The 14,496-nt window shown below is 45.0% G+C and overlaps 1 protein-coding gene across 3 annotated transcripts in view; it reads left to right on the forward strand.

Annotated features, from left to right (window-relative positions):
• The first annotated feature begins 537 nt into the window (after positions 1-537).
• The window catches only part of hecw2b (HECT, C2 and WW domain containing E3 ubiquitin protein ligase 2b), a 32,220-nt gene continuing 18,261 nt past the window's right edge, over positions 538-14,496 (forward strand). Inside the window, exons 1-9 of one of the 3 annotated variants that reach the window (XM_052059135.1) lie at positions 538-1,059; positions 6,117-6,939; positions 9,244-9,351; positions 9,738-9,832; positions 10,821-10,896; positions 10,972-11,141; positions 11,222-11,364; positions 11,473-11,573; positions 12,806-13,563. In XM_052059135.1, the coding sequence (XP_051915095.1) occupies positions 6,567-6,939; positions 9,244-9,351; positions 9,738-9,832; positions 10,821-10,896; positions 10,972-11,141; positions 11,222-11,364; positions 11,473-11,573; positions 12,806-13,563 (1,824 nt within the window). In that variant the 5' untranslated portion in view covers positions 538-1,059; positions 6,117-6,566. The remainder of the gene's footprint in view (positions 1,060-6,116; positions 6,940-9,243; positions 9,352-9,737; positions 9,833-10,820; positions 10,897-10,971; positions 11,142-11,221; positions 11,365-11,472; positions 11,574-12,805; positions 13,564-14,496) is intronic. The other 2 variants (XM_052059134.1, XM_052059136.1) reach the window with 2 other exon arrangements.

Genomic DNA, 14,496 nt, shown 5'->3' on the forward strand with positions numbered 1-14,496 from the left:
GAAGACGGTTGGGTCCAAGATAAGCGGTGATGAAGATGGATGGATAGATAGATCCTGCCTGACCGTACATCAAATCTTTTATGTTGAAATCTATCCAACCACTTCCTGTCGGGCATTGCATCTGGAGCTCAGATTTGTTGACATTATTGTCATTCAATAATTGATTTAGAGCTGGTCGAAACACGTTCTTACCTGGTTTATTGGCCGTTTTTTTGGGGGGGGGCAACCAATAAAATCAAATAACCGGTCCGGTGGAGTCAAATGTTGTAAGATAAGATATAAGATATCGTTTATTTGTCCCACACTGGGGAAATTTACAGCCTCCGGCAGCAAGAATGTAGGTAGAAAGAAGAAAAAAACAACAAACACCGTTCAATTAAGTGCAATATGGCGCTATTACAAGAACTCAATTGTGGAATGACCCAGAAATGAATATGATTTGTGAACCCCCCCCCCTCCCCTCCCCTCCAGTAACAGATTGGTGCTTTTCATCCCTAATCACGAACGGAATGTGACCCAGTGTAGCCTCTTAAAGGGGCCCGAACCACCGTCTCGACACGTGATGCACAAAGAGGAGGGAGGGGGGGGGCGGTGTTATTTTGACGTTGAACAGGACCAGAACACACTCGCGCTCGGTCCCGAAAACATTCAAAGTTGGTCGTCCGCACTTAGCATCCCCAAAGAGGGGATAACATGACTGTCCTGGGGACTTGTTTTCGCTAAACAAGGCGGGAAAGCGCAGCGGAAACGGGGGCGCCGGATGTCGGGAGCTCCCGCCCCGTAAATAAGACATGAGCCTGGCTGGCTGCACCGCAGCGAGAGGGAGACAACCGGCCATGATGAGACGCTTCCCACCTGACATGTTTGCTCGCTTTTGGTGTGTGGCGAACCTTTAGGTTCCGACAGACTATCCCACTACCGCGAGGGGAGGCGGCACCTCGGCCGCTGACAGGTCGCTGAGCTCCGGGGGCAGAGCGAGGCTCCGTCGTGCATCAGTGCGGGACATTTGCGGGTCGATTTGGTCTCGCGGATGGGGCGTTGAAATCACAGCAACAAAAGGTAAGCAAAATATATATTTTTTTCTTTCTTCTTTTTTTTTAATAAGCGTTTCATTGTCGACCTCATTGCTTGACGTAAAGCCATTGTTATTTTCTGGGCTGCTTGCTCGTGCAGCGACGGGCTCCCAATTCCAAGTGTCATCAAAGGCCTGTTGAGTGGCATTTATCAACCATGTTTCAAGAAAGAGAGGCCAACTTGATCCCCCCCCCACCCCCCAACCACACTTTATGTTCGTGTGCAAAGACGACAAGCGGCATTGTGTTTCTACTACCACATTGATCCCAGAATAACAACTGGGCGGCTCGCATTTCCTTCCTCAAAAGCCTCCTCCTCATCATCACCATCTCCTGCGAGAACCCGATTGCTCTTAAATATTCCTTGGTATTTACTTAGCAATTCAGTTCAAATGTTACTTTCCCCTTATTGCATTGAATCATATGTACATAAAAATATATAGGAGTGTATGGCTACTGTAATACAGTCTAAACACGTCAATTACAAATACGTGTAGTATTATTATATTACAACGTGGCTTAATTTGTGAATTACAGTCCCCGAGGGTAAAATTACTTTAGTCATTTTATTGTTTTTTAAGTGTGCTGAGATATTTATAAGAATATATGATGGGAGTCGTGTCTGCCATCCTTTTAAGCAAAGCAAAACATCCTCTCAGAGTAAGACCTCCCCAACCTTTCTTTGGCCAAAGCAGATTGCCAAACAAAAATGTCTCAAACAGTGGGTACATCACGGAATGATGTAACTTGTTCTGTCTCGGAGAATTCGATTTCATTGTCCTGCCTTATCACTACAGTCCAACTTCGAGAGGGCAAACCTCGAGGGACAGAAGGAATCTAACGGTAGTCAATTGTAACCATGTCCAATAAAATGGCCGCCAACTCCAAAGTAGTTGGCGGCCATTTTATGAACCTGTAATACAGTCTAAACACGTCAATTACAAATACGTGTTTGCAAGATGTACGCTAAACTATTTTATTTGACCTGAAACAAACAAGTGTCGCATTCTTACATCATCTCTGAAAACATTCAGTTAGCAAAAGCAAGTAAAAAAGCTCTGAAAACACTCAGTTAGCAAAAGCAAGTAAAAAAGCTCTGAAAACACTCAGTTAGCTAAAGCAAGTAAAAAAGTGCCTCTTCTTCCATTTTAGGATGCGCCGCGCCCCGAAACCGTCGACGATCATCTTTCAATCTGTTGGCCTTGAACTCTGCCATGATTTTGTCGCCATTGCGGATGATTGTCAAAATGGTCGACTTTGCCAATTCGTAATCTTGGCTGAGCTTCATCTGCTTTCGAAAGTGAGAGACAATGTCATCTTTGGCAGACAGTGAGATTTGTTTCCGTTTACCAGATGTGTTTTCCGACCGCGCGGTGCCTGTGGAAGTACAACAAGGTACTCGGTTGATCAGTCGTGTTGCAAAGCAACAGAGGGGAATCCCGCGCCATACATTTTGCCCATTAGCAAAGTCGCGGCTGCAGTTAGCTTCCCGCGGTTCGTTGTCACCGAGACGTTTTTGTGGGAAAAATCTGCTCACTATCGACAATGTATATCGTTAATGATATAAAGGTGTTGGTTCTAAACAAAATGGAAAAAGAATTGCGCTAAATCGGAACTTTGAAATGCGAGCGTGATGCAGTTACCACAGAGTTTGTTTCACATGTCAGACCGGCAAACGGGTTACGTCGCAGGCATTGCTTCATGAAGCGAGCCATATTTGTCAGCCATTTTATTTTTTTCTTTTAAATGCATGTAAACTGGGACACTTTTATAATTCACTTTCATAAGCCCCCAACCATCCCTCGCCTGTAACTTGCTGAGAAGATGCAGAGTGTTTTTTTAATGTGAATTTTTTTTCCTGTTGGAATCCAAAGGAGAAAAAAAAATCTCCAGACCGCAAAAACATTTGTTTGGGCTTTTTTTTTTTTTTTTCAATAGGAAACACATGCGCATGTGCGCGTGCGCGGTCGCGCACTCCCCAAGATGCCATAGTAGACAACCGCAAGCTTACCCTTCAAGTGAACATTGTTTTGCAAAATGCGCCTGGCTCGGTTTTGCACTTGTCTCTATTTTTAGTTGCAAAGTGGCACCGTTTATAAATAACCCACAGACTTGATGCTGGTGCCGCTCACGTGGTTGGAGTGCTCCCACAATCGGGCGCTCTGCATGTTTTCAAGTCACCGCGCTGTCATTTGTGCCACAAGCGAAGTTATTTGCTGCAACGAAGTTCTGGACGTGTATCGCGAAGCCTTTTTTAAAATGCGATTGCGCAGCGGCTCATTGTTCAATGACGTACGTTATTTATGTCGGCCTATAAAATAGTTCGGGTTGGCCATTGGCTCTGTCATCAAACGTGACTTATGCTTTATGAAATCCATTTTCCACCGTGCTCGTCTTCATTTGGGTTCTGCCGGAGTTGATCGCAGCGGACTTTGCGCGGTGAGGCGGCGTACGTGCCGGACTGCTTGTCAGCCAATCACGGGGCACCTGCTGAGCAACAGATGACATTGGCATTCACACTGAGGAACAATTTAGGCTCCACTCCGACTAGCGTGCTGCCACTTCCGCTCGACACATTTCAAAATAAAATTGAGAATCATTCGGGCTGCGATGACTCGTCAAATAAATTGAGTGAACCCATTAAAAAAAAAAATTGAAATAGGAGTAAAAATACAGAAAAAAAGTGATAAAAATTTCAAATATTTTTCAAAATAAAATTGAGAATCATTCGGGCTGCGATCACTCGTCAAAAAAATTGAGTGAACCCATTAAAAAAAAAATTGAAATAGGAGTAAAAATACATTAAAAAGTGATAAAAATTTCAAATATTTTTCAAAATAAAATTGAGAATCATTCGGGCTGCGATGACTCGTCAAATAAATTGAGTGAACCCATTAAAAAAAATTGAAATAGGAGTAAAAATACATTAAAAAAGTGATAAAAATTTCAAATATTTTTCAAAATAAAATTGAGAATCATTCGGGCTGCGATGACTCGTCAAATAAATTGAGTGAACCCATTAAAAAAAAATTGAAATAGGAGTAAAAATACAGAAAAAAAGTGATAAAAATTTCAAATATTTTTCAAAATAAAATTGAGAATCATTGGGGCTGCGATGACTCGTCAAATAAATTGAGTGAACCCATTAAAAAAAAAATGAAATAGGAGTAAAAATACAGAAAAAAAGTGATAAAAATTTCAAATATTTTTCAAAATAAAATTGAGAATCATTGGGGCTGCGATGACTCGTCAAATAAATTGAGTGAACCCATTAAAAAAAAATGAAATAGGAGTAAAAATACAGAAAAAAGTGATAAAAATTTCAAATATTTTTCAAAATAAAATTGAGAATCATTCGGGCTGCGATGACTCGTCAAATAAATTGAGTGAACCCATTTTAAAAAAAAATTGAAATAGGAGTAAAAATACAGAAAAAAAGTGATAAAAATTTCAAATATTTTTCAAAATAAAATTGAGAATCATTCGGGCTGCGATGACTCGTCAAATAAATTGAGTGAACCCATTAAAAAAAAAATTGAAATAGGAGTAAAAATACAGAAAAAAAGTGATAAAAATTTCAAATATTTTTCAAAGTAAAATTGAGAATCATTCGGGCTGCGATGACTCGTCAAATAAATTGAGTGAACCCATTAAAAAAAAATAAAATAAAATAGGAGTAAAAATACAGAAAAAAAGTGATAAAAATTTCAAATATTTTTCAAAATAAAATTGAGAATCATTCGGACTGTGATGACTCGTCAAATAAATTGAGTAAACCCATTAAAAAAATTGAAATAGGAGTAAAAATACAGAAAAAAAGTGATAAAAATTTCAAATATTTTTCAAAATAAAATTGAGAATCATTCGGGCTGCGATGACTCGTCAAATAAATTGAGTGAACCCATTAAAAAAAAATAAAAATAAAATAGGAGTAAAAATACAGAAAAAAAGTGATAAAAATTTCAAATATTTTTCAAAATAAAATTGAGAATCATTCGGGCTGCGATGACTCGTCAAATAAATTGAGTGAACCCATTAAAAAAAAATAAAAATAAAATAGGAGTAAAAATACAGAAAAAAGTGATAAATAAATAAATAATATGGAGCCCCCTCTGTACTGCCCCCCCCCCCCCCCCCCCCCCCTGATTTGCTGGCTTCCTTCATGACGCCGGTCAACATTTTTGTTTCTTCCTTTTGGAATGCCAAAGAGATTTGAATGGTTTCCGGGCTGCTGAGTCAGAAAATGACAAGCTGCCTTTGACAATGGCTCCGGTTTAGTTTCTGTTGATATTTTTGACAATGATCACCTTCATTTGGGGATATCGAAGGTGCTTGTCCACTGTTAATATTGTTAAAATTTTTCTTGTCCTCATGCCAATACTTGAGGTCTCATTTTTTCAAATCGTGTTTTCCAAAATCTTGTTTTTGAGCTGCGCACCCATTGAAGTAATTTTTCTCTGCTTCTTTTTCATCCTTTGACTTTTAAATGCCTTCAGAACACTTTTGTTTTTTGTAAATGCTTTGAAATGTCCTTTCAAATTAGGACGGCGGCTACCCAGTATTTTGGTGCTCGGATATCCTGCGCAAAATTCTGTTGAGGTTTTCTCCCACGCAGGAATGAGGATCATTATCTTTGTTGATTTAATGAATGGGCGGCCCGGTAGTCCAGTGGTTAGCACGTCGGCTTCACAGTGCAGAGGTACCGGGTTCGATTCCAGCTCCGGCCTCCCTGTGTGGAGTTTGCATGTTCTCCCCGGGCCTGCGTGGGTTTTCTCCGGGTGCTCCGGTTTCCTCCCACATTCCAAAAACGTGCGCGGCAGGCTGATTGAACACTCTAAATTGTCCCTAGGTGTGAGTGTGAGTGCGAATGGTTGTTCGTCTCTGAGTGCCCTGCGATTGGCTGGCAACCGATTCAGGGTGTCCCCCGCCTACTCCCGAAGACAGCTGGGATAGGCTCCAGCACCCCCCGCGACCCTAGTGAGGATGAAGCGGTTAGGAAGATGAATGAATGAATGAATCTTTTGCCCGCTTCTTTCCTGACAGGCCTCCGTCATCCCTCCACCTGCCCGCCTCCCTGAGGTGAAGAGCGGCGATCGTCGCGGGACCTCACTCATCCCGCCCGTCTTATATGGGAGACTTTTGCAAGTTTGGACAACCACGCCAAGACCAAAAGACTGATCCGGACTCGCCGCGCGTGAACCTGCAATCATCAGCGACATGGAAGCGAAGTATCGCACCCAAAGAAATGCCGGGCGGGGATATGCAGAGATTTTCAAGTGCCTTGGACACAGCGCTTCATTTTCCATCGTCCCCCGAGTCGTCATCGCCATCGGTTGTTCTTTTGGATTGTGATTTCCTTCCGCCCGCTCGCCGGCGTTAACCCCCCCCCCCCCCCCCGGCCACGCCCACCCGATCATCTGCTCCTTCCTCAATCGCTGCCATTTTCTTGACACTCGGCAGCAGGCCGCGCTCACATGTGATGCTGTGGTAACTATGGCAACAGCCACCTCTTCCTCCTCCCCGCCGCCGCCGCCGTCCTCCAACGGCAGCGCCCGGGAACACTTGATGGCGGTGAGGCGCCGTAGCCCTCACGGCCGACCGTACACCATCGGGCCGGAAAACATCCGCAGCTTGTCGGGCTCTTCTTCGCCCGCGTCGCCTGTCTTGACGTCGGGGGGTCAACCGGAAGCGGCGGGGGTGGGGCTGCAGCGGGCCAATAGCGACACGGATCTCGTCACGTCGGACAGCCGCTCCTCGCTCACGGCGTCGACGTACCAGCTTGTCCTCGGCCACGGGCGCCTGGTTATCTCCTGGGACATCAAAGAGGAGGTGGATGCCACCGACTGGATCGGACTGTACCACATAGGTGAGCGAATACGGAGAGCAAGTAACTTTAAGCGGGGGGGGCATCTTGAACTTTGAAAGGATCGGCGGTTCGGAAAATGAATCATCATTTTGGCTTTGGCATTCACAAATCCGCCTGTTGACAAACGCACTAATTTGCAGTTTTCTACTCCGGCTGGTGGCATCAAGTGACTCGATGAGTCTGACAAATTCAACACGGTGGTCTAATCGTTTCATGAACCGATTCTATCTCACGAGCGGCATGGCGGATGACTTGGTCAGCACGTCGGCCTCGGGGCGCAAAGGTGCGGGGGTTCCATTCCGACTTCGGGCTTCCTGTGTAGAGTTTGCCTGTTGTCCTCCAGTGCCTGCGTACTCCAGTTTCCGCCCGCAGTCCAAAAACGTGCATGGCCGCTGAATGGAACGCTCTAAATTGTCCACCCTCGAACCTATTCTCGAAACTGGCTTTTCCAAATCCTGATCAAGTACCAATGTCACAAAGGCAAGAATGCTGCTCTACGGTCAGCTTCATTCCACCACACAGACTCTCGGGCTCTTGGGTAGTATCGATCCAGACCATAAGAAACAGGAAGGGTTAACGTACTCCAGGGGATGAGGGCGTGGACGACTCGGCTTTCCCTCGATCCACACTATCATCCTGTCTGACTTGTGTGTTGTTCACCATCGCGGCAGCGGCACATTGTGGCTGTCAACTACAAAGCTCTTTATTGATGGTGACCTGACTGCGGTCAATAAAGGGACTGTGCGTGCGTTTGTGGGTGGGTGTTTGGATATGTGGGGGTGGGTGATTGCATGTACGTGAGTGTGCGTGTGTGTGTGTCTGTATACAAGGGAGGGTTTTGATGGATCTGTCTGACACATTTGTTTCTCGATATTAAAATGATGCCAATTAATAAGATAAGGAAAAACTTTGTGGGAGGACGGCAAAAGTCAGAAAGTGAAACTGTACATTTTACTTCTCAAATACTCAATTGCTATTCGTGCAAATCATTTGTAGGGCAGCTTTGTTTTCATTTCTGGGGGTCCTACTTAGTAGAATTCAACAGTTGATGAACATCGGTATTATTGTCGTGTATTATTTTCTTTCATGTAAAGTCCTTTGTTACAGCTGTATTCCACTGTTGTGTGTGTGTATATATTCTTGAATTCTATCTGTCTATCTACCTAGCTAGCTTTCCATCTAGCTAGCTCACTAGCTTTCTATCTAGCTATCCAGCTCGCTAGCTATCCATCTAGCTAGCTAGCTAGCTTTCCATCTATCTATCTATCTATCTATCTATCTATCTATCTATCTATCTATCTATCTATCTATCTATCTATCTATCTATCTATCTATCTATCTATCCATCTATCCATCTATCCATCTATCTATCCATCCATCTATCCATCTATCCATCTATCCATCTATCCATCTATCCATCCATCTATCCATCTATCCATCTATCCATCTATCCATCTATCCATCTATCCATCTATCCATCTATCCATCTATCCATCTATCCATCTATCCATCTATCCATCTATCCATCTATCCATCTATCCATCTATCCATCTATCCATCTATCCATCTAGCTAGCTTACTAGCTAACTGTCGATCGATCTATCTATCTATCTATCTATCTATCTATCTATCTATCTATCTATCTATCTATCTATCTATCTATCTATCTATCTATCTATCTATCTATCTATCTATCTATCTATCTATCTATCTATCTATCTATCTATCTATCTATCTATCTATCTATCTATCTATCTATCTATCTATCTATCTATCTATCTATCTATCTATCTATCTATCTATCTATCTATCTATCTATCTATCTATCTATCTATCTATCTATCTATCTATCTATCTATCTATCTATCTATCTATCTATCTATCTATCTATCTATCTATCTATCTATCTATCTATCTATCTATCTATCTATCTATCTATCTATCTATCTATCTATCTATCTATCTATCTATCTATCTATCTTTACATCCATCCATCTTAAAATAATATAGTATATAACACACACAAACTAAGGGGAGATACTTTTTAGTACTTGTTGGACACTTGTTTGGGAGCTCTCAAGTCAAAAACCCAGAGGGCGCCTTGTCCCAGACCGAGTAAAAATGCTTTAGATTCTGAGACGAGACCGAGACTCTTAAAAAGTGGTCTTGACAACTTCACCCCTAATATTGAGCATATCATCTCATAGCAAAATTAAAAATCGAGAAGAGAGTTGACATAAACCGTCTTATTGTTGACTGAAAAAAAAAACCTGCCATTGATCCAGTCGTTGATGTGTTCTTCAGACGAGACATGTGTCGCCAATGTGTGGGACTCCAAGAACCGCGGCGTGAACGGTACTCAGCGAGGACAGATTGTGTGGAAATTGGAGGCGGGGCCCTACTTCATGGACTGTGAGTACTGTGTAAAAAAAAAAATAATAATAATAACAAAATACGCTCAGACATTTGCTCAACCAAACTCTGTATGAGGCCACATGCTGCGATTCCTTTTTGTATTTCACACTTGTTTGGGTCCCACTTAAAATGTATCAATAAATAAATATTATGGTGAGGTCTGGGTATCCATTCAGAGTTCCGAAATTGATTCGATTCACCAGGGCCCGATTTGATTCCATTCATGATTCACTTTGATATATTTTTTTTTGTGAGGGGGGGGAGTGGGATTCGGCTAAGGAATGATTTCATGCAGTCCCACTTTTACTTTTGGATAACATTCTAAGAGTAAGCAAGGCTCCGAATCGAAACCGTGTGAATGATGCGGTCTTGTCTTTTTGCAGATGAGACGAAGATCTGCTTCAAATACTATCACGGTGTGAGCGGAGCCCTCAGAGCAACAACGCCTTGCATCACCGTCAAGAACCCTGGCGTGACGGTACAGTGGTTTTACCTTCTTCTCTCATGTCCTTCTGATTGCGAAGGGTAGTGCTTGGGGCAGGATCTGAATAAACAATCCTGAATGGAAGCCGAATGAAGACACTTCTGACTTGAAGGTTGACAATACAATACAATACATATTTATTTATATAGCGCTTTCACAACAGCTACAGCGGTAACAAAGTGCCTTACAAAACGGTTAACAAAGTAAAATAATGCACAAAACATAAAAACGCGGACGGTCGTGCAATTGTAACACTTTTCCCTCATGCACTTTGTTGTTTGAAGCGGTCTGGATGAAAGTGGAGACACTCAAAGTGTCCTTTCACCAGTGGGTCAGAGACGTCATGCTCAAAACGTGCCCGCGTCAGCTACAAGCTCAGTTTTGAAAGGACACAAGGAGCTGTCGCATTGACGGAAAAGACATCAGTTCACTTCTCCTGTCCCATGTAAATCCGTTTCAATTCCAAGCGGCGACTCTCAGTTCCAAATACGTATCCGCGCTCCGCCATGACGCTCCTCTCTCCTCATCCTCAACTTCAGCAGCCATCCATGCACCCGCAACCGACTGTCCAACAGCGCCAACATCTCCGCTGAACAAAACGGCGCTGGGAAAAATGCTGGCCATTAAAGGTGCAAAAAAAAAACCAAAAACACAAGCCCTGTCCAGCGCCAACATTCCTCCCAATCGAAATCAGCGCATGCTTGCCGAGACGGCACAACCAGCAAGCACCGATTCTTCTTCTTTGACGAATGTCGTGGCCCAAAAAAAAACAAAAACACTGAAAACAATCCACATCGGGTCCACACGACGTAGCAACAAACACCATGTGACAAAACAAAAGACAAAAACCTCAAAAAAGCAAACAAACAAAGAAAATAAGCAAGGCTCTTGAAGAGCGCTTACCAACTACGGTGCTATCTCGGGGGGGGGGGGGCGTTTAAAACCAAGGCCGCTGAGGGAGCCTTTCCTGTTCTTTCTCCAGGTGGGCAGCGAGGGTGAAATTGAAAGCCAGTCAGGGGGGGAGCACTGTCGCAAGCTGGTCAGCTTCACCCTCTCAGGTGAGAGGACGCATCTCGGGGGTGCAAATACACCCCAAATGTAACCTGAACCCAAGTGTGTGTTGTCCACTGCAGACATTCGAGCGGCGGGCCTAAAGAAGGGAATGTTTTTCAACCCGGACCCTTACTTGAAGATGTCCATTCAGCCCGGAAAAAGGACGGCCCTCCCCAAGTTCACACACCACGGCCAGGAAAGACGGACTTCCATTATCGCCAATACCACCAACCCCGTGTGGCACGGCGAGGTCGGCAACGTGACGGGCCGTGGCTCCCGCAGGCCGATTTGAAGGGCTCTTTGACGCTCCATTCCGCTGTTGTCCCGTAGAAATACACTTTTGTGGCCCTGATGAGTGACGTGATGGAGATCGAAGTGAAAGATAAGTTTGCCAAGAGCCGACCAATCATCAAGCGCTTTCTGGGTCAGCTGATCATACCCGTACAGAGACTTCTGGAGGGGCCCGCGGCCGAGTGAGTCGATTTGCATCTTGTGTGGAAACTCGGGGGGGGGGGGGGGGGGGTGTTCTCTGGCCTTTTTTTTTTTTTTAAAGGGAAATCCCGCTCTTTGTGTTTCTACAGCCAACACCCGGTCAGCTACAGCTTATGTCGCCGCCTCCCGACAGATCACGTTAGCGGGCAGCTGCAGTTCCGGGTGGACATCACCTCTACTGGACATGAGGGTGTGTGTTGATTTCACATTTTGTCGTCCATCCATCCATCCATCCATCCATCCATCCATCCATTATCTACCGCTTATCCGGGGCCGGGTCGCGGGGGCAACAGCTTTAGCAGGGAAGCCCAGACTTCCCTCTCCCTAGCTACTTCTTCCAGCTCTCCCCGGGGGATCCCGAGGCGTTTCCAGGCCAGCTGGGTGACATAGTCTCTCCAGCGTGTCCTGGGTCTTCCTCGGGGTCTCCTCCCGGTGGGACATGCCCGGAACACCTCACCGGGGAGGCGCTCAGGAGGCATCCGAATCAGATGCCCAAGCCACCTCATCTGGCTCCTCTCGATGTGGAGGAGAAGCGGCTCGACTCTGAGCCCCTCCCGGATGACTGAGCTTCTCACCTTATCTCTAAGGGAGAGCCCGGACACCCTGCGGAGAAAACTCATTTCGGCCGCTTGTATCCGGGATCTCGTTCTTTCGGTCACGACCCATAGCTCGTGACCATAGGTGAGGGTTGGGACGTAGATCGACCGGTAAATTTTGTCGTTGTTCTTAAAAATCCATCTCGAAGATAAAAAAAAATTAATAAAAGCGTGTCCTGAGTAAGTATTAAGAAGCACAGATAACTGTCAAGACCAAATAATGCTTATTTGGATCAGCAACTAGTTCGACTCGACTCAACTCATATTTCTAGAGGACTCGAAAACAACTGCCGCTGTGTACAAAGTGCCGTACATGGCGCAAAAATAATTCGGACAACAACAAAAAAATAAAATGAAAAGACAGGAGAAAGCACAAAAACAGTCAAGTTAAAAATCAAGTCTCATCCCGAGTCAAAAGATAAAGAATAAAAATGAGTTTTAAAGATGGCCATTGAGGGGGCTTGTGGAAAAATTAGAAGTGGGGGCGAGGCCATTTCAAGATTTGAAAACAAATAAGATCTTAAGAAGAACTCTTAAAATGTTTTGGGAGCGAGTGAAGGGAGGCCAGAGTTCCCTCTTATGAGTAGCAGTCAACAGGCAAGCGGCGGCATTTTGGACCAACTGGAAACGCTTCATGGAGGATTGTCTGACTAAACGATGAATATGTGTGATGTACTTCCATTGTAAGTTTTATGAGAAAAAGGAGAATTTTTTTTTTCTACGCAACTTTGCAAATAAAAGTTCATTCATTCAAAAGTTGCGCAATGAAAACCTCGAATCTCTTTGGTGGAGGTAAAGGATCGAACGAGCTTGTGTTCCTCTCCAGATGCAACAGGAACCATCTTGGGCAGCGGCGTGAACAGCGACCCCGGGAGTCCCTCTGACGACGAGGACCTCCCGAACCATTCCTCATCTTCTCGCCTCGCATGCGGCGCCGCCCTCACAGGCTCGGAGGAAAGCCCCCCGTTAGTCAACGGTGCTTGTTACTATGGCAACAGCAGCGCCTGGCAGGAGGACACGGTTCTGGCGGCCCCGGGCGGCCACACCCACAGGCAAGTGTCCCTCAATGACTACTTGGATGCCATTGAGGCCTCCGGCATCCCCGTGGAGCGACTTCCCGCAGGGCCGTCGCCGAGGCTGCGCTCCAGCTTTCCCACGGACACTCGCCTCAACGCGATGCTCCACATCGACTCGGACGAAGACGAGGAGAGCGCGGGGCAGCGCTGTAGCCAGCAGGAGACCAGGTCGCAAAGGACCGCGGACGTTGCCGGTGGGAGCGAGGCCTCCAAATGTGAGCGCGGCAGGTCAGAAGCGGACTCTCCCGTCGCTGAGTCGGCTCAGTTCGACGGTTCGGGGAGCGCGGCCGAGCTGCAAATGGAGGGGATGCCGATTATCAACGGTGCGGATGCGACCGGCGCATCGGCACGGGTTAGTGGAGAGATGGAAGACGGCGGTTCTCCTCAGGCTTCGCAACTCGAGTCTGCCAGCGATTGCACATGCGGCGAGCAAAATTCGAGGATGAACACCAACCAGGCCTGCAGTTCTTCATATAGCGCTAGCTGCGGCCCGCTTTCACCCATTCAGGTACGATGCTGTCGTTAGCAACATGGATTCAAATTGAGACAAATTTGTTGGTTCTGGTGCATCGGGGGAGTAGCCACCTTTTCAGAAGTGGGCATTGAACGAACCAAACTGTCCAACTCGGCTTGAGTCAAACCACAATGGCATGAGCTCACACTTCAAACAGCCAGATCATTAAAAGGTCCACAGGCGACGCAAAAAAAATCTGTCAAACATCACTCCTGCCATCAAACCTGTACCCCTCCATGTTGTAATATATATTAAATATATAAACGTGTGCAGATTTGTCTTGAACTAATTGGAGGACAGAAAAATACTGACGGTATTTTGGGCTAGCTAGCTAGCCCACTGATACCCTTTTTACACACAAAAAAGAAAAAAAAAACCTTGGTGCTCGTTCGGCATCCCGCAAGCAGTACAGCCATGAGAAACATGACAAAATGAAGAGAAGAGACAGTTGAGAATAAATAAATTCAATTTAATAAAATACTGACGGTATTTTGGGCTAGCTAGCTAGCCCACTGATGCCCCTTTTACACACAAAAAAGAGAGAAAAAAAAAACCTTGGTGCTCGTTCGGCATCCCGCAAGCAGTACAGCAATGAGAAACACAACAAAATGAAGAGAAGAGACAGTTGAGAATAAATAAATTCAATTTAATAAAATACTGACGGTATTTTGGGCTAGCTAGCTAGCCCACTGATGCCCCTTTGACACACAAAAAGAAAAAAAAACCTTGGTGCTCATTCGGCATCCCGCAAGCAGTACAGCCATGAGAAACGTGACAAAATGAAGAGAAGAGACAGTTGAGAATAAATAAATTCAATTTAATTGAACGGCTTTTAAAAGGTTGGCTGTAATTATAAATAAGTGCTTCTGATGGTGTTTCGGCCAGAAGGGAAGGGGAAGGCCTTTTGCTGTCCCCGACCTTCCGCCT

The sequence above is a fragment of the Hippocampus zosterae genome, chromosome 2 (assembly GCF_025434085.1).
Source record: "Hippocampus zosterae strain Florida chromosome 2, ASM2543408v3, whole genome shotgun sequence".
In the NCBI taxonomy this organism is placed as follows: Eukaryota; Metazoa; Chordata; class Actinopteri; order Syngnathiformes; family Syngnathidae; genus Hippocampus; species Hippocampus zosterae.